General features: G+C 39.3%; 1 protein-coding gene across 9 annotated transcripts in view; it reads left to right on the top strand.

Moving 5' to 3' along the window:
• Dennd1a (DENN domain containing 1A) overlaps positions 1 to 18,801 on the top strand; it is a 523,854-nt gene that overhangs the window by 229,755 nt on the left and 275,298 nt on the right. For 7 of the 9 annotated variants that reach the window (XM_026386225.2, XM_026386220.2, XM_026386224.2 and 4 more), the window contains 3 exons: positions 5,249 to 5,318; positions 10,659 to 10,739; positions 15,063 to 15,116. In XM_026386225.2, coding sequence (XP_026242010.1) covers positions 5,249 to 5,318; positions 10,659 to 10,739; positions 15,063 to 15,116 — 205 coding nt within the window. The remainder of the gene's footprint in view (positions 1 to 5,248; positions 5,319 to 10,658; positions 10,740 to 15,062; positions 15,117 to 18,801) is intronic. The other 2 variants (XM_026386221.2, XM_077797095.1) reach the window with 1 other exon arrangement.

Raw genomic sequence — 18,801 nt, 5'->3', positions numbered from 1 at the left:
TCTTTACTTGTTTAAGTTTTTAAAAAGATATTAAAGTTCCCATTAGTGTTGCATTTGTCATGTCTGTTCAGTGTCCTTCAGTGTGTGTGGGGGGTCAGCTCCTTACTACATTTCGTAGACTTTTATGAAATGACTGCTATTATTATTATTTTTTTCAATATTTCTTTGGTTGTAGATGGATATAATGCCTTTATTTTTATTTATTTATTTTAATATGGTGCTGAAGATCTAACCCAGTGCCTCACACATGCTAGGCAAGTGCTCTCCCACTGAGCCACAACCCCAGCCCCTAGGCTGTTATTTTGTAGAAAGCCCCTTAGCTTACCTGATGCTCCTTCTGGACGAGGTTCTCATTCTTTGGCAGGAATGTGATAGAAGTTGTGCTGTATTCTACCATTTTTTTCTATCCTGTGGTACACCATTTCTTTGTTCTGTTACTTGATTTAAGATAGTGTCAAGCTTCTTCTTTCTTTGTCCCTTTGTAATAAACAAATATATGGTGAAGAAGTATTTTGAGACTATATAAGTAACCCCATCCCTCTCATACAGTTGTTCACTTATTTATATCTGTATTACTCTTGGTTTCCTATTTTAGAATAGTCTTTATCATTATTTGTTTTAATGCTTAAGTTGTCACAGATTTCGTCAGTCGGGACTCCTCCTCACTGGTGTTTGTGTACTTTTGATATGTCCTAATCAGTGCTGAGCCTAGCACAAGGCATCTCTTACCTCTTACCTTGGAAGCCAGTGTTTCTTCAAGGAACCCTTGTTCCTTTTAGTAGAGAATGGTATTTAGAAACCAGAATCTGAGCACCAGGTGTGCTCATTATAATTGGAGTATCTCTGTTTCTAGGATTTCTCAGTGGCTAAACCTAGACAATATATATTTATATATAAACTATATGGACACATGTATTGTATTTCTTTTATAGCCACCTGTGTCTAGCTACCTATCTGTTCACTGAACACCAGGATTTCGCACAGTTGCATCTAATTCTGGTTTGACACACATGTTCATTCTTGCTTTGTTCTGGCTATGTTTGTAAGTCTTCTTAGTTTTTATTATTTCTTTACAAATTGGTTAGTCTTGATCTGTTCTCTTATGTATAACCAGTCTCCCTCTGCTGCAGTCCCCTTCCCACATAGTTGCCCTCTTCACCCTGTTTGGACTAACACCTTAGGCAGGGCTGCTGACACTCCTTCTTACCATCTTTCTTACCATGAACATCTTTCTCAACTATTTGGCCACCCTTGGTGGATGCCATCTTTATGTTAGGCTCTGTTGACACACTGGTCTGTCTTATGGATACTCTGTTAGCTCTTCTTGGGTTCTAATATCATTGCTCGTCAGCCCCTCCACTGCACACATATGCTTTCTTTATCCCAACACAAATACTGACCTTGCTCTTCCTAAGCTTATTAAAGTTAGGCCACCCCACATGGATATCTTCTTTATCCTGCTTGGGCCCTGACTTTCTGTTTATCAAGAAGCCCTCCTTACCCTGCTTGGACTTCAACACACTATGCCAAATCTCCCCTCAGTGGGGTGTGCCCCCCAACTCTAATCCTGTGTCAGGTTGCCTTTGTGGGAGGTTAGTCTCCTCTTTCACTTGAGCGCTGAGATCCTACTGCAGATTACCATTCTCACAGTTGACCTCTTCCTCAACCTCACCAGCCTCTGCCAGTCTTCCTCCACATGCCACCACATACCTCTATCTTGCTCAGGCTCATGAAATGGCTTTGAAATGGACTGCCAGGAAGAGAAGTGGGAGACATTTAAAATCTGTGAATGGATTTCTCTACTTATGACAGTGGATCTCACAAATTATATTCCTACAGAAAGGTCAGTCATCCATGTACACACCCCCAGTGGGAATGATTATCCTGAACAACACCCATCCTTCAGAGTGAGATTAGAAGAGCTGTCTATCCTCAGTTGAAAGTTCAGCTCCTGAGTAGCTCACCAGGCTGACATAAACGAAGCATGGAGGCTTTTCGTTCAATCTGTCCCCAAACCCAGGCCAGTTGTTTTGGGTCTACACCAGTGTGGCCACTATATTTTGAGGGCCACTTCAGGGTGATTCTTACCATTAGTCCTTGTTATAGGAGTGCTGTTTCTAGAACCTGCTGTTGCACAACTGCTAAGGATGCAGGGCCCTTCAGAGACCATGTGGGAAGAAGTCCTGTGGCACTACCCGAGCTCTTCTAAGTTTAGGGCTTTGTATATAGAACAAAATCTTTGCATTTGACTGTCAGGCCTGGGAGTGAGGACAGAGCCTGGGATAGTAAGTTACCTAGCCATGGTTGTGAGGAAAGCTTGGATCTAGGCTGGTGCCTGGGAAGCAGCTGCTCCCCTGAGAGATTTTGCTCTCTATGGGGTCATGATAATGTTACACTATAGTGTTCTAAGCACCCCCAGAAGCGTAAATAACAAAGCACTTGTGAAGAGTTCCCAGTTTCTCTTGCCCAGATATTTACGCTGTGCTGTCCCTTTTCCCAAGGAGCACTGCAGCCCTCTTGAGGCTTACTGTTTGTCACGTTGGCCCTAGTCTTGAATTGAGCCCCCCATACAATGGTCCACTACAGTCAGGATGACAAAGGTTGTATGAAGATAGCAAGCACAGCAAGACCAGAGAGGGTTGGGCCCTTTGGGTGGCTAGGGAAGTGCAGGGTAATGGAGTGTTTGTTTCCTGTCTCTGGACCAGGAGTATTGTTTACTCACTGATGACAGATGCACACAGAATGGAGGGGGTGGTCTCCATGTCCTCACCTGCAGCCTCCAGGCAGCTGGGGCTAGGGTGCCAGTGCTAATGAAGCAGGACCGGAAACCCACTGGACAAGGCTCAGCTGTGAACCCTGGCCTCACAGTCGGGAACGCAGAGGCCCTTTGAAGAAGAAGACAGCTGGGTTTTGGTTTCAGACCTTAACACTGCCATCACTAGATATTCATCTGTCAGCACACAGGGGACAACATGTGGGGAACAGTTGTGTCCAGTCAGGCCAAAGGGAGAAAGAAATGGATGACTTCCAAACTACAAAACTGCCTGGGGCCAGTGGTTCTGCCTTCTATAGCCAAAAATAATTGATTTGGTGAGGTGAAGGCTGAGTGTGAGAGGCTGGACTGTCTGCATGGGCCAGGCGGTCCTTGCCATGTTGCCTTTAGCTCACAGCAGGTGAGGACACTGAGGCTGGAGGTTCTATGCCTAAGTTGTGCAGGACGACCCTGCTTGTCCCCCAGTGCTCCAGTACAGACTGCAGTCCTGAACTGGGGGTGAATCCAGCCTGCCCACTGCACTTTATCCAGCATTACTGAAATGAGCTCAACTTTGCTTTCATTTACTTGAGGCCAGTATTTTCTCCTCTTGCTCTTTTTCCTCTCTCCTGACTTCCAATTGCTGGATTTAACTGGTGGTATTTTTCTTTCAGGACAAAAAAAATATTTGTAATCCTTGGTTGAATTTGTTTACTAAGAGTTCTCTAATCTGTGCAGTTTACTTCTGAGGGGATTTCTTGTTCTACTCTAATGGCTTTTAACTCACAGAGGTTTATTTAGCAGAAGAGGAAGGGAGCAAGTTATCTCCTGCTTAATCCCTCTTGAATGTTTACATTTCTCAGCCAGAGCATGGTGGAAAGTTGCAGCGTCCATTTGCTCTGTAATAGTCCATATGTGACTGCCAGAGCTGATGGAAACATATTAACATAAGTGATAATACTGTCATAGAAGTGAAAAGTTAAGTTGCTTATCAGTATATTTTGATAAGCTACTTAAATTTTACAGTAGCATGTGCTGGCTTCAGACAAACGTCACTGATAGGGGATTGTGCACTTTATCTGTCCTCTCTATTACTTCTCACTTCATTTATTACCCTCAACAGTGCAGCTGGTAATCTGTACAGGGCACTGATCCCCTCTCCCAGGCAGGATGTCACATCTGTGCTGTGCCTCAGGTCCAGCTTTATCAGTAACGGATGCTCTTAGCTCAACAGGCTGGACATGTGCAGGCTGCAAGTACTTGGAATGAAACTTCTCCTGTGCCTGTTCACGTAACTCTGGAAATGTTCCTTACCAATAGCAGACCCCTTCAAAGTAGTGGTAGAACTTCTTGGGACTGGGGTAACTTTTCCATAGCACAAGGGGACTTTGCCCTTAATCTTCATCTACTTGTATTTGTTCAGTAAATTCTGAGCGCCAACTATGCACCATGCTTTATTCTTGGCACAGAAAGTGGAGAAAGATGCCCTTCTTCCTCCTTACTCTGTGAGTAAGCCCTAGTCTGTTGAGAAGGCATGTGCATCATTGAGTGCTACATCATGGGGGGACCAGGGCAGCACAGGAAAGAGGGAATTGGCATAAGATGCAGGCACTCAAGTGGAAGGTTTTCAGGAAGATGAACAGAAATCAACTAGACTAAACCACAAAGTTCAGAGGGAGATGAGGACTGAGGTGTGCTCACTCAAGTAGGCCTGAGGCTACCTGGATATTCTTGGAGTGAAGCTGCCCTAAAAGTCATAGGCACAGGGCCAAGTAGAGGGAAGAAAGACAGGGAGGCAGTCCAGGGAAATCCTGATAAGGAAAAGCCTCCCCAGCTATCCTAAAAAATGGACATCATTGCAAGAATTTAATCCAATGCGTGATTTTGCATTTCTGAAAGACCATTCTAAGAGCCAAAATGAGGTCTGAACTTCAAGGCCAGGCCATCTTGTGAGTTTAGGGAAGTGATGGTCAGGACATGGGGGAAGGCAGTGGGGACGGAGAATTAGACATTAAATCTACAGTCAATATAGAGTAAGTTCATTAGAAGTTGGTCTAGTGTACCAACACAAGTAGTTTGGGGCATGCAAGGTCTGTGGGACACCTTACAGCCATCATCAGTGAGTGTGCTGTATGTGGCTGTAAAAATGTGTTCAGTCATGAGAAATTGCATGGACACTTTCCTGGGGATGTTGGGTGGGGTGGGAGAGGCCTAGGGCAACACAGAGATGGAGTCTCATTGCAGAGTCTGCTTTGAATTTCTTCTCTATGAACCTGGTTTAGCTCTGAGGCATGGGAATAATTCATAATGGTCATTTAATCCTCGGCCTTACAGAAATAATTAGCATTTCACCTGCCTGTGTTTTCAGGACAGTCTATGACAGGAAGACTCTTAGGGATATAGAGAAAATCTGAAATGTATCAGTCTCGACTTAGGTCTCGGTTCAGATTTTTGACCTGCATACTAATATTTCCTGTGTTTCCTCTTCTTCCCCAGCTATCTGCCCTGGTTCGAGGTATTTTATAAACTACTTAACATCTTGGCAGATTACACGACAAAAAGACAGGTATTTGCCTTTTTTTAAAATTAATTATTTTTTAACAACTAAATTTTAAATCATGATTATGAAAGTAATAAATGTCTTGTATTTCACCAGAACCTTTTCTAAAAAAGTCAATGCATGCCCACTAGAGAAACTTTGGGAAATTCAGAAAATAGTGGGAAGGAAAAGTAAATCACTTCTCACCTAATCTTCCCTTATTCTTTTCTCAAAAATAAATATTGCTATCTTGTTGGGTTGGCTTTTTTCTTTAGTTTTTTTTTCTTTGAGTTAAAGAAATAATTAATAGATCTTAGCATTCACAGAGTTAATATTCACAATTTCTAATATTCCTAAGCAGCTCTGAAAGTTCATGACATGTATTAAATTATAATTTTGCTCAAATTTAAATTGCTCATGTCATGCTGCAAATCTGGGGTTTGCAGGTGATGTGCTTTAGTGGCAGGTGACCTACCCAGCTGCCCACGCTCCCATTTTGATAAAGCTTTGTGATGTTTTTTATGCTAATTTTTTAAGGATTTGAAAATTACTTTAAAAATTCAAGTGTACCTTACTATACTTTTGGAAGAAATGGTATGCTGAAGTAGCTCCATGGAAGTCAAAGGTCATCTGGAGCTGTGTTTAGACTTGTAGCCCTTAGTTGCAGAAACTATTGTAATAGGCTCCCTTCTCCCATGCTATTAAAAATACTATAAATATTTTTGGTGACTGCATGACATTGTATCATGTACTTTGCAGCTCAGTGGTACAGTATCTCTGGGTTCAACACCCAGTTCTAGAAAGAAAAGAAAGAATGCGTGTATCTTATGATTCCGGAAGGGCTGGGTAGATAGTACTTAAGCTAGTACTTGCTTACTGAAAGAGTTTTCTCTTATTGGGAATTTTAATTATTTGGAATTTTTTACTATTATAATAAATACAGCCATTAGCATCTTTGAGCTTAAAGCATTTCCTTCATTTTGGATTGTTTCCTTAAGAGGTAACCCCAGACACACGTGTAAGCTCAGTGTATATAATGTTTTTGAAAGAATTTGACAATTGCTTTCCCAAAGAATTGTACTGTTTTTCATAAAGGATACTTCACCAGCAAGGTACAAGAGCCCCTGGGTCACAGTGCTCTCATCAGTGTTATTTGATGAACTCGTTGTTTATTTGATAGCTAAGAGTCTTATTGTCTAATGGCACTTCTTTGATTGTTAGTAAGTTGAATATTTGTCCATATGACTAACTTTTTATGTTTTTATTTTTGTTGGACTAAATTTTTTAATTAATTAAAGTGATCCTATTCTTAAATGTTAAAGAAAAATGCTTTTGTCTATAGAATACTAGTTCTGAGAAATATTCCATAAAAAACAACTACTATGGTTTAGCATGATCAGGTTTGAGGAGTGATAGCCATATTTTCCTTCCTTAAGATTTACATAATGCAGGCCCTAAGAGATCCTGCAGAAGAAAAGAAGTTTGTTAAGCTGGGGTTGTGACTCAGTGGTAGAGCACTTGCCTAGCATGCATGAGGGACTGGGTTCGATCCCCAGCACCACCTTAAAAAAAAAAAAAAAAAAAAAAAAACTAAAAATAAAGGTATTGTGTCCCTCTACAACTAAAAGTATTTAAAAAAGAAAAAGAAAGAGAAAAAAGTTTGTTAAGCAGTGCTTCTCATCTTTTTTAATCCCAAACCCTTTTTGTTGTATGGCAAAAAAGCATTCAGAGAGATCACTGTGTTTTCCTGGAACACACCTTGGGAAATGCTGTTGCCTTCAGGAAAGGTGGAAATTGTGTGTATGCTAGGTAAATCTTTTGAGTTAGATTTATTCACTAGCAAATGCATTCTAGAGGTCACAGAAAATGGAAGGAAAAATCTAGTACAAATGGTTCTCTCAATCGCTACACGTACTCTGAAAGAAGCCTAAATGTCAGGGACTGTCATAAAATAAGTGACTTACTCTTTGATGAAGATTATTAGGAGATTGTGTTGAGTCTGATCATCAATTCAGTTATAGTTATCTTTAGTCAAACATTTAGGTTTTTTACTCAAGGTTGAAAGATGTCTAACAAAATTGTATAGCACAGAGACTCTTAGCAGTTTTTGAACTGCATATTAACTCACATATTTTCTTTTGTATCCTCCAGTTTTTTAATAAACAACAATAGAAATTAGTATTCCTAAAAACATCTTGTTCAGGACATGGCAGTGCATACCTATAATCCCAGGTCATCCTCTACAACCTAATGAGATCTTATATCCAAAAAAATTTAATTAAAAGGAATGGGGATGCAGCTCAGAGGTACAGTACCCCTGGGTTCAACACCCAGTTCTAGAAAGAAAGGAAAGAACGCATATATCTTATGACTCGGGAAGGGCTGGGTAGATAGTACTTAAGCATTGGGGAGACCAGATATCACCCTGTAAAATTGAGGCGTCTGTCCTCGGCTATTGCTCCAGCAAGGACTCTACCTCTTAGAGTGTTGAAGGCTAAGATCATACAACTGTCTAGTTTGTAAGGTGTTGGCCAGTATAGGTAAGAATTTTTTTATTTAAAAAACCAAACCAAGTCAAAATAGAATGCCTCTCCCCTTAAAACAAACAAAACAAAACCCTTCTCCTATCCAACAGTCATTGGAAAGGCTGGGCATGGTAGGCTTCTATTTGGGGGGTGTGTGTGTGTGTGTGTGTGTGTGTGTGTGTGTGTGTGTGTGTGTGAGAGAGAGAGAGAGAGAGAGAGAGAGAGAGAGAGAGAGAGAGAATGAATATGAGAATGAAGAGAGAGAATGAACAAGAATGAGACCATGACCTTTCAGCCTGGGAAATCAGAGCCTAAGGTGGGGGATCAGGGTGTTTTTTTGGTTCCTAGCTCCAACATGGTTATCAGATTCTGAATGGAACACTGAGGGCATCCATGTGGAAGGGAGGGGATGGCAGGGTAAGGAGAGCATCTGAACTGCTGATTAGTATGTTCAGAGTATTGGGATGGGGAGATGAGGATACGTATGTAGGAAAGTGGGGATAGTGGCATATGGGGGTGTTGGAACTTAGGTGAGATCTGGGAGGATCCACATGGAACGGGAGGCAGCAACAGTGGCTCAGCAGTGTTCAGCAGGAAGGGAGGCTCCAATTTGTGAGGGGTGAAGGGTAGAGATTCAGTCCTGGAGGTCAGAGGGCAAGGTAAGCCTCTGGGTGGGGAAGGAGAAAGGGATAGTGATAGAAGTGTGGTTCCATACAAATAACTAAATATGCTCAGAAGATAGAGGCAAGATGTTTCCATGCTGCAGGCAGGATAATTTGTGGAATATAGTCATAAATATATTTTAAAAAAGGAAATTTGAATGATTCCTATGTTGGACTGGACTTAGAACCATTGGTGTGAACCCAAAGCTTTTGATAATGTGAAGATAGATCCAGAAATAAATAGAGATGTTTGAGGCCTATTGTGGGTCTGTGTGTATTATGCTCCCCAGCTTTATCCACTGAAAGGGCCTGGTGCCAGCAATCCCAAGCAGCAGTGAACATTCCTGGTGTTCAGATCCTAGTTCCTAAATATCATTCCCCACTAAAAGAGACCAGGACTCCTTGAAGAAATATCTGATTCCAGGTCTGGGGCAGGGAAAGTATACGATAAGCCTAAAATATCTTTATTGCCCTAAAGTAAGGAAGTACTCAAAACATGATGGGGAAATATCAGACACAAAAGTGAGCTTGAAGAGCCACCAGGTTTCCACTGGTCAGATATGGGAGTGTCAAAACAAATATTGATAGCAAAAGATTGTAGCTCACTGAATAAACTGGAATCCATGTGCCCAGATAATATAAATAAGTAAATGTATAAATTGAAGTTTCAAGGAATGCAATCTTTACATAAAGCATCACTCCACAAAATATTTATTAACATAAGGAAAAGTGTCACCTCACAGTAGAGACATCAAATTAATTCGTTAAATGATCAAAACAAACATCACTGGTAAAGGGACAAATTGAAATTTTAATCATAAGAAAATATCAGGCAATTGAGAATCATTCTACAATGGGTGGGGCTCACTGTCAAGGTCATACAAATCTAGGAAGGACTGAAGGCTGCTCCAGAGGGAAGACTTGAGCCTCATAACTACCAAAGGCATCAGAGGATTCTGCTCTGGATTTGTGTCTGTGAGGGTATTAGTGGCACCCTTGGCAAAACTTGACAGGCCCTGAGAACTGGAGGCTCATGCTGCATGCAGGATAATTTCTTGAGTATGATAATTAACTATAGTTATGTGGGAGAATATTCTTGTTGGGATCTATTGATGATGGGTCAATGTCAGCAACTTGTCCTCAGTTCAGGAACTAGAAGGTTTTTAATACTGTTTCTTCAACTGTTATATAAATTTAAGACTGTTGTAGAGCAAAACATGTATACACATAAATTCATGTCCCTCCTCTGTGAGAAACTTGTTTGATTATCAGAGTTCAGGTTAAAACAAGCTTATAGTATGGACTCACCCTCTTTTTCCTTAGGTTCAGTGCCCAAAACAGAGACCGCTGTGGGCATGAACACACCAAATCTGATTTGCTGCCAGCTATGCAACTTACTGATTTGAAACAAATCACCTTTCAGAACCTCAGTCTTCACATCTGTAAAGTGGGTGGTTAGGCAGATCACGTGCATAACAAATGGATACCAATGTAAACTTTCTGCTGTTATGTTAGCACAAAGAATTCCATGGATTGAAAAGAGAAATGTCTTTTGGATCATTCTGAGAGCAGTGTTTCTTTGAGCATTTTAAAGGCGAATCTGTTTTAAATTGAATAATTTGTACTGCTTTGTATGTCATTCTGTTGCTCAGTTTCACTAATTAAAATGCACAGCCACCATTCTCTATTGCCTGCTGGGGTACTTAGTTCATTTCTAACTTTCCATAATCAGAGGCTGCCATGTGTACCCAGTGAACACTCAATAAAATTAATTGAGGGTAATGATGAAGACAGGATCCACAGTGTCATCGTTATTTCTCCCAGCCACCCCCGCTGTGGAAGCTCAGATTGTTTGCATTTAAAAGTTGTTGCTATGGAATTGAGGGGAAAGATTTGCTGAGAGCTTATGGTATATGATCCATAAAAGGCGGTCATGGTAGGTGTCTCACTGAGTAGAAAATGTCAAACTCAATGTAGGAGGATCTATTTGGCTCCTATGTTTGAGCCATACGCAGTGTCTTTAGCCCAATCCTGCTTGAATATCAAACCTATTCCTGTTCTGGGGCCAGTATCTCCCCCTCAGCCATGAAGGCCCAGCTCATGTGTGCCCAGATATTCTGTAGGTGTCTTACTAAGAACTCAGCTTTGCTTTTGTTACTTAGGCCTTTTATTTCTTCCAGGAAAGTCAGTGGAATGAACTTCTTGAAACTCTGCACAGACTTCCTATCCCTGACCCCGGAGTGTCTGTTCATCTCAGTGTGGTAAGTGGAGCAGAATAGCAGGTATCCCTGAGAAGGCATTTCGTTATGAACAGTCAGAGGGACTTGGGCCAAGAAGATTGTCTTTTCTCATCTGTGCCTCCCCGACTCCTGCTCTGAGAATACTCAGAAACCTCTAGGCTTCAAGGAAAACAAGGAGGTTGAATTTCTTCCTTTCTCTTAGATTTCACAAGACACTGAGTGTCCCAGTGTCCTGGGGCTATTCTCTGAACATCACTCCTTCACCAGCATCTTCTGGATTGCAGATGCTGGGCTAAATAAGATGACTGGCCCCTGACAGCAACTTTAGCCCCTGGCTAAATGCTGCACATTTCCTCTTGTTGAAGGCCACCCTACACTCTCAGCCTTCAACAACACCTCTCCCCTATTTGCCTGGTAGACCACACATATCCTTCATAATCAATTCTGATTTATTTCCAGAGAAATTCTTCCTTGACTTTGCAGGCTGAGGCTAAAGCTTTCTCCTTTGCCCTAAGCATCTGGCACACTTTGCAGTGCATACCTCCACTGTATTGGAATGATCTATTTTCTTTTCTCCCTCACTGGACTGAGCATCCCTTGAGGACAGAGGGAGAGTTTCTGGCCTACAGTGGTAATCATTTCTTTTAATGACTCCCCCACCACCCTTAGCTACCAGGGATTGAATCCATGCTGGGCCAAGTGTTCTACCACTGAGCTACATTCCCAGCCCTAGTTTTGAGACTGGGTTTCACAAAATTACCCAGGCTGGCCTTAAATTTGAAATTCTCCTGCCTCAGCCTTCTAAGTAGATGGGATTACAAGCATGAACTATCATGCCTAGCATTTTGATTGCTTTTAAATATATGCATGTTTTGCAGTGTGCTAGAATGGAAAATCCTGTGAACTATCTACTAAGAAGATTTCAATCCTTGTAAACTATTTTTCTAGTGACCTAGTGAAATTAATCAGTACCTTTAATTTTGTGAGCCTCAATGTCTTCATCTATCATGTATGGCATCCTAAGAGGTGTAAGGGATCTTTTTCATATTTCAGTTACTGGAATTCTCCAGTTCCCTAGGTTGAGCCCTTGTCTCTAAGTTCATTGAAATTTCCTTTGGCCAAGTATTGATTATTATCCAGAAGCTATTTCCCCTGTGTCATAGGAAGTATTGGCCCAAGAAGTATTCACTTTCCAACTTCATAAGAACCACATACAGTGTTGGTATTCAGTGGTTAGGAAATTGTCTAAGGAAAGTTAATATTTCCTATAGTTTTTTTTCAGAATCATGATAAAATTGGAAACCATATTACTATCAATAACTAATAAAGTTGTTAAGTTTCTAATTTATACTAAATCTGTATCCCTAATATGCAAAACACTGCCACAAAATAGGTACTAACATTTTCATTTCATAGACAAAAGCTTTAGAGAGGAAAGGTTACTTACACATTAAAGTCTTGTGGTTTAGAAATGATAAAATTTGAAATTTCAACCCAGGGCTAATTTGAAAGCCAGTGCCCTTTCCACTATGCCACGTTTGTTGTAAGAGGAGAGGAGGGAGGGTTGAAGGGATTTGTAGAGGTTTTTACTCATTTTATTCGAGCACAGGAAGATACCTTATTACAAAAATTCTTGTAAGTCAGATGGAAGTGTCTAGAAAAAAATGAACAAATGGTCTTTAGACCTGCCCAAGTCATTGCTAAAGCTAAGCAGCCCTGCCTTTGTCTCTCTCTCCCTTTTCCTAAGCAGCTTGATCTCACTGCTTCAGTCTGTAATGACATCCGACAGGTAGCAGTAGAGTAGCCCAGCTGGGTCACCAGCTGCTGGGGAGGAAGGGCCACTTCTTCCCCCAAATGGTTGCACAAGCGGCATGCTGCCAGGCCTCAAGGACAAGCCATCTCGGGGGCAGGAGGAACTGTTGGGGTGTGCATCTGTTTCATGTGAGTGGATTCTAGGAATGTTTCTGACCTCCCTTGGTCCCCAGCATTTCATGGGCAATGGAGCAAGATAGAATCTCAAAGGACAGCCTGGGCACTACTTGGTTTTGGAATTGCAACCACTCAGTATTTACAATCCATTGCATTTGCATAGGCAGGTTTTTCTTTTTTCTTCTTCACTAAGAATTCCTCTTTCCAAATTGCTTTTCTGATTTTGAAGGGCTACTCTCATCCAGGTTATAAATCTCAAATGTTAATAAAATGTCATTCTTGGAATTTTGATTTTTAGTTGCTGTCTACAAAAGAATATTTCCATGTGTCCATGTGTCTGATATAGGTTCTTGAGAAAAATAGAAATAGCAGTTGGGAGCAATTATCATTTTATGTTAAAATACTATTTATTGAGTGCTAGGCACTTCATATATATAATGTTTGTTCTTTACAACTACTTCAAAATCGATATAATAATTCCCATTTATAGATTCTAAAACCGAGGTTCTCTGTTATTAAGTAAAGTTGCCTGAGCTCACATACCTACTAAGTGGACAAGAGTTTTCTCACTGTGCTAAGCCATTAATTGATGATTCAATCACTGTATGTACATTTGGTGCTGTACATTTCCTGATGCTCCCTTCTTAGCCATTTGATATAGAAGTTGGTATTTCATGGAGTTATTTTGAGCCTTGTATTTTGTTTTTCTCATTTTAAGTTGAATTAATTGTTGACTAGTTTCCATGCTGCACCATCGATTGTGATACTTCATAGGTAACATTTTGGCATAGAGACACAGATTTTGGAATAATGCATTGCAGAATGTTTTTAAAAATACTTTTGTAACACTTTATTTTTACTTTTAACTTTTTTATTTTAATTCAAGTTCCATTAGGCATAATTTGCACATAAAAAGCACAAGTATAACTGTTTGTTACAGTGGAAAGGGTATAGCTCTAATTATATGGACCTGGCTTCAGTTCTGGTTTTGCCACATATTAACTGTGAGATCTTAGATGAATTACCTACCTCTTTGAACATTAATTTATCCACTTGTAAAAAGTAGATAATATATACTTAAAATTTATTATGGAGATTAGAGATGATATAAGATTTATACTATCTGACATAAATTCTTCCATCTAGTATGTGTTCAATAAATTTCTGCTAAATATTAGACAAGTAGCTCATACTGTTATTGTTGTCATTGTCATTATTACAATTGTCCCTAGGGCCTTTCATTTCAGAAAATACAAATCATTGTTCTAGAGACAATTATTTTGCAGTTACCTAGGAATAAAGGTTTGGGGGAGGACTTCCTGAAATGTCACTTGGGGGTCCAGGTCTAATTTGAACTTAGACCATGGTTAAATTGACCCTCTCTGCATGTGACCTTTTCTAGCCTTTCATAGTTCCATCTTTAATTGACTAGCTCCAGGCTTTTTCCATTCTTGCTTACCATTGTTCTGAGTCTTTAAGAGCAGCAGAGGCAGTGTCATCAGTTCAGCCTGTTGTCATTTAACTCAGACACACTTGTTACATACATGGAGATGTCCCATTCAGAGTCTTTGAAGAGGTCAGTTTTTCAGTTCTGCTGAGTCTCTAGCCACCTTCACTGGCAATCCCACTGGAAGGCAGTAGGCTTCTTTGTGGAGTGTGCTTAAGTGGACAGATTCTCCACTCTCAGCCATGTGCAGTGGTCTCAGCAGAGTAGCCCTTGAGCTGGAGTTGTTCTTTTTTTTTTTTTTAAAGAGAGAGAGAGAGAGAGAGAGAGAGAGAGAGAGAGAGAGAATCCCTTTTAATATTTTTAGTTATTGGCGGACACAACATCGTTGTTTGTATGTGATGCTGAGGATCGAACCCGGGCCTCACGCACACCAGACGAGCGTGATACCGCTTGAGCCACATCCCCAGCCCCTGGAGTTGTTCTTAACATCACCTGGTTCTTCAGTGCAGATTTTGGCCACAGTTTATAGATGGCTGTAATCTCAGCTGTTGAAATGAAACAGCAGGTCTGGTTGATGAAGACCAAGGCTGAGTAAAACTAATGTGATTTGGCCCCTAGAGTCCTCTTGTCTCTGAGCAATAAATTTTGAAACCTGCAACTTTTGTGTGTTTAGGAACCTATAAATATTACATGGGAATTTAACCTTTAACTTTTTCATTTATATCCCACAAAGAAGTTCATCTCTCCTAGAAAAGAACTCTTCTACCAAACTCAAAATTTCATGTATCTGATTTAATGTAACATTATCCTAAAAATAAAATTCATAGATATTCCCTATGAGTCAAACTCTGTCTCCTCTTATGAGTAAGGAAGTATCTTTCAATCATATACTTGAATTCTGAGCAGTGTGCTTGTTATATAGTTATACATTCTTACAAAAATACAGAGCTTGTGCTTTTCTTTTTCAGCATTCTTACTTTACTGTGCCTGATACCAGAGAACTTCCCAGCATACCTGAAAATGTGAGTACTTGGGAAGAAAATGTTAAATTTATATTCTTTGTTTTCTACTTATTTTTTAAATTAAAGGATTATTTTAGAATGTAATTGTGAAATTGTCATTTTTATGGTTTTTTAAAAGAATGCATTAGCAGGGTGGTACAACCTGTAATGTCTGTGGCTTGGGAGGCTGAGGCAGGAGGATCACATGTTTAAAGCCAGCTTCAGCAACTTAGCGAGGCCCTAAGCAACTTAGTGAGACTTTGTGTCAAAAAAAAAAAAAAAGCAGTGGGTGAGGGCTGTGGATGTGGCCCAGTAGTTAAGTGCCCTTGGCTTCAAACCCTGATACAAAGAAAAAAATAAGGCATTATAAAAACAAATATAATAGGAAAAATGTATTATAAAAGCAAAATGTTGAAAATATAGAACGTAAAAAGACAAGGAGAGATGTTCCTCATATGTCTCAAAGGTAAATCACCTATTAATGTGTCAATATCTCATTGTAGTCTTTTTAGAATATATTTTTACATAGTTAAATCACTTATTACATGAGTGTCTTTCTCATTTCATTCATAAGAATCATTTTTATTCACTACATAATATTCCATTTGCTTATCATTCCTCACTGTTTAAGTTTACTTATCATATCTCACTGTTGCACACTTACATCGTTTCTCCTTTCTATCGCAAATGAAATGTTTCCATATGAATAAAATTCCATGTAAAGGTTTCTTTATTTTAAAAGAGTAGATTACTTCAAGTAGAATTGCACTTCTGCTTCTTACCCTTGTGTAATTCACTTTTCAGAGAATAAAAGTGTAGTGGGTAAAGCATGAGGGGCTCCTATCTTCGCCCCCTGAGGGCTTAGGAGCAGTAGATTAAAGTGCAAGAGCAGATGGTCCATATCTGCCCTCTGAACAAACTCAGTGACATATTAAGCCTCAAGGCATGTTTTCAAAATGTTTTACTATGATTGTAAATAGTACTGTGTGTGATCAAATATAGAGTAGCCACTGAGGTACTTGGTTCCTTTTTTAACAATTGTGGTAAAATATACATAACATAAAATTTACCATCTTAACCACCTTTAAGTGTACAGCTCAGTAGTTTTAAGTGTATTCATGTTGTTGTGCAATATGTCCATCTCCAGAACTTTTTATCTTCCAGAACTGATGCTCTGTACCCAGTGATCAACTCCCTCCCTCTCCCCAGCTCTTGACAACTCTTAAATGGCATGCGGAAATGAAATTGTACAACACTTGCCTTTTGTGCCTGGCTTATTTCACTTAGTGCGATATCTTCTGAATTCATCCATGTTGTTGCATTGTCAGAACAGCCTTCCTTTTAAAGGCTGAATGAAACTGCACTGTGTATGTATACCCACATTTTGTTTATCTGTTCATCCATTGATAGACATTTGGATTGATCCCACCACTTTGTTATTTTGAATAATTCTACTTCGCACGCTGGTGTACTAATATCTGAATCCCCACTTCAAATTCTTTTGAGTGTATCTTTGATAGCAAAGAGGTGGATGGAACATGGGTATTTTTTTTCACATTAGGTAATTAAAAATTCATATCAGAGTTCCCATTGCAACTCCAATGGCTAATGTTTATTGAATTCTCCTATTGTCCGATAACGTGCAGTACATTTTCCCATTTACCTTTCTTATTAAGCTTAGATGGTAACTACCACAATTATTTTCATTTTATATAAGAAAACAGAAGCCCTAAAAATTTAAGTAACATATTCAATGACCTATAACAAAGAATTGGTAGAATCAGAATTCAAACTTAATCTTTTTGATTTTCAAGACTGAGCTTCTATATACTGTTAGCTTTTTTGTGTCACTGTGTCCAAAATACCTGACAAGACACTTATGGGATGAAAAGTTTATTTTCAGAGATCTAGTCCAGTTCCACTCAAACTAGGATGGACCTCTGAATATCCCTGCTTTTGGAGGATACCTCATATCCAGACCATAACACATACTATGCTATACTTTGGGCCCATGATTTTTAACCTTTCACTTTAAAATTTTATTGATATAATAAAAGAAGTATAAAGTTAAGGAGAACAGTCTTCCCATAACGATAGAGGGAGCCACTATGAACCAGAAAATTTGAGAACTTTTGCAATGTCAAGGAGATGATCACTGATACTTATCCATCAGTTTAGTATAAACGGTGGAGGTACCCAGAAAGAATCCTTCAAAAAGTGCAGATACAATTTTAAAAGTAGCAAAAGGCTATTAAAGGATAATTTTCAATTAACATGGAACATTTATAAAAATTGATCAGATACTAAATTACTCTGAAATTTTCAAAATAGAATAAGTTAAACTTTTAGGTCCCTATCTTCTACTGATATAAAATAAGACTAGAAATTAATAATAACAGGTTTAAAAATGTTGCTGTACTTGAAATAGTGCTGGGGTCAAACAGAATACAAAATTAAAATTGAATATTGTTTAGTTTAGAAATTAATAATGAGAACACTAAACAACAAATACATAAGGGATGTGTGGCTAAAACCATATTCAGGCAAAATTTCATTGCTTTTGAATGCTTTTGTAAAAATAATGAATTTAAGTTTTGTGTCGCCCCTCACTGCCCCCCCCCAGCTCTTTTCAGTTTATTGCATGAAGGAGTTACACTAGTCCAAGTTAAAAGTGGACCCCAAATGGCTAAATTATACTAGCTCTGAGGGTTTTAAACTTGAGACAAGGAACAGAAGGGAAATTCTACTTGTTGCAAGGAAATCCTCACTTAGGCTGCAGTGAGCCATAAGCACTTAAAACCCATGAACCTTCAGCTGATCCAATCTCTACCAGGAACTGGCATATGTTCTTGCCCCTGTAGCTGAATTATGTCTCCATGTTTTGGATGCTCAATTACAGTAATTGCAGGCAATTTTCTTCTTAAATGCTTTCTCTAGTTTATTTTTATTGTAATTCTCAGCGATCCCTCGAACGGTAGTTGGGTCTTCCTGCCATTTCTGTGTTGAATTCTTACATGGATGTAATCCCCAGTGCCAGCAGGAAGCTAGTCATCACCCTTACTTGCATCAGCAAAGGGGTCTAAAGAGTGGAGGTCTGGATAGTGGACATATAATTGGATTCCTTTTCCTCAGTGGAAACTGCCTGTGGAAGGCAGCTGCAAGAGAAGGTGGGGGACTGAACTTCAGAAAGGCGAGGTAGCTCAAGGGAGAGGCTGCTGAGCCCTGGGTGGCAGTTCAGTGACTGGGTGAACTGAAGTTTCAATTTAATAACCTAGAAAAAGAATATCAATAAAAAATCCAAAATTGAAAAAGATATTATAATTTAATTTACTAGGAAACATTGTTAATGTAAAACTGACAATCAAGACTTTTTTAAAAATTGAATTTTTGAAAAGAACAAAATATTTTTCAACTTGATAAATTTGAAAAGTATGAAAATAGAAAATTTACTGGAAAATATGAATGATTAAAGTCAATCTAAGATATAGATAATACAAATGTAGAATAATAACTTAGATTAATAAAACTCTATTACCATTTCTGCCCTCACTATTGCAAATATATCATGGTTTGGTGGTTATTTAGACATGTTCAAATAACAGATATTATTATTTAAATTTTTACAATTCATAGAAAAGGCATACACACACACACACAAACATACATAATACAAAAGCAGAAGAAAAGGGCTGAAGTTGTGGCTCAG

Source organism: Urocitellus parryii, chromosome 4, assembly GCF_045843805.1.
Source record: "Urocitellus parryii isolate mUroPar1 chromosome 4, mUroPar1.hap1, whole genome shotgun sequence".
Lineage (NCBI taxonomy): Eukaryota > Metazoa > Chordata > Mammalia > Rodentia > Sciuridae > Urocitellus > Urocitellus parryii.
This window is presented reverse-complemented; position numbering and strand designations above follow the sequence as displayed.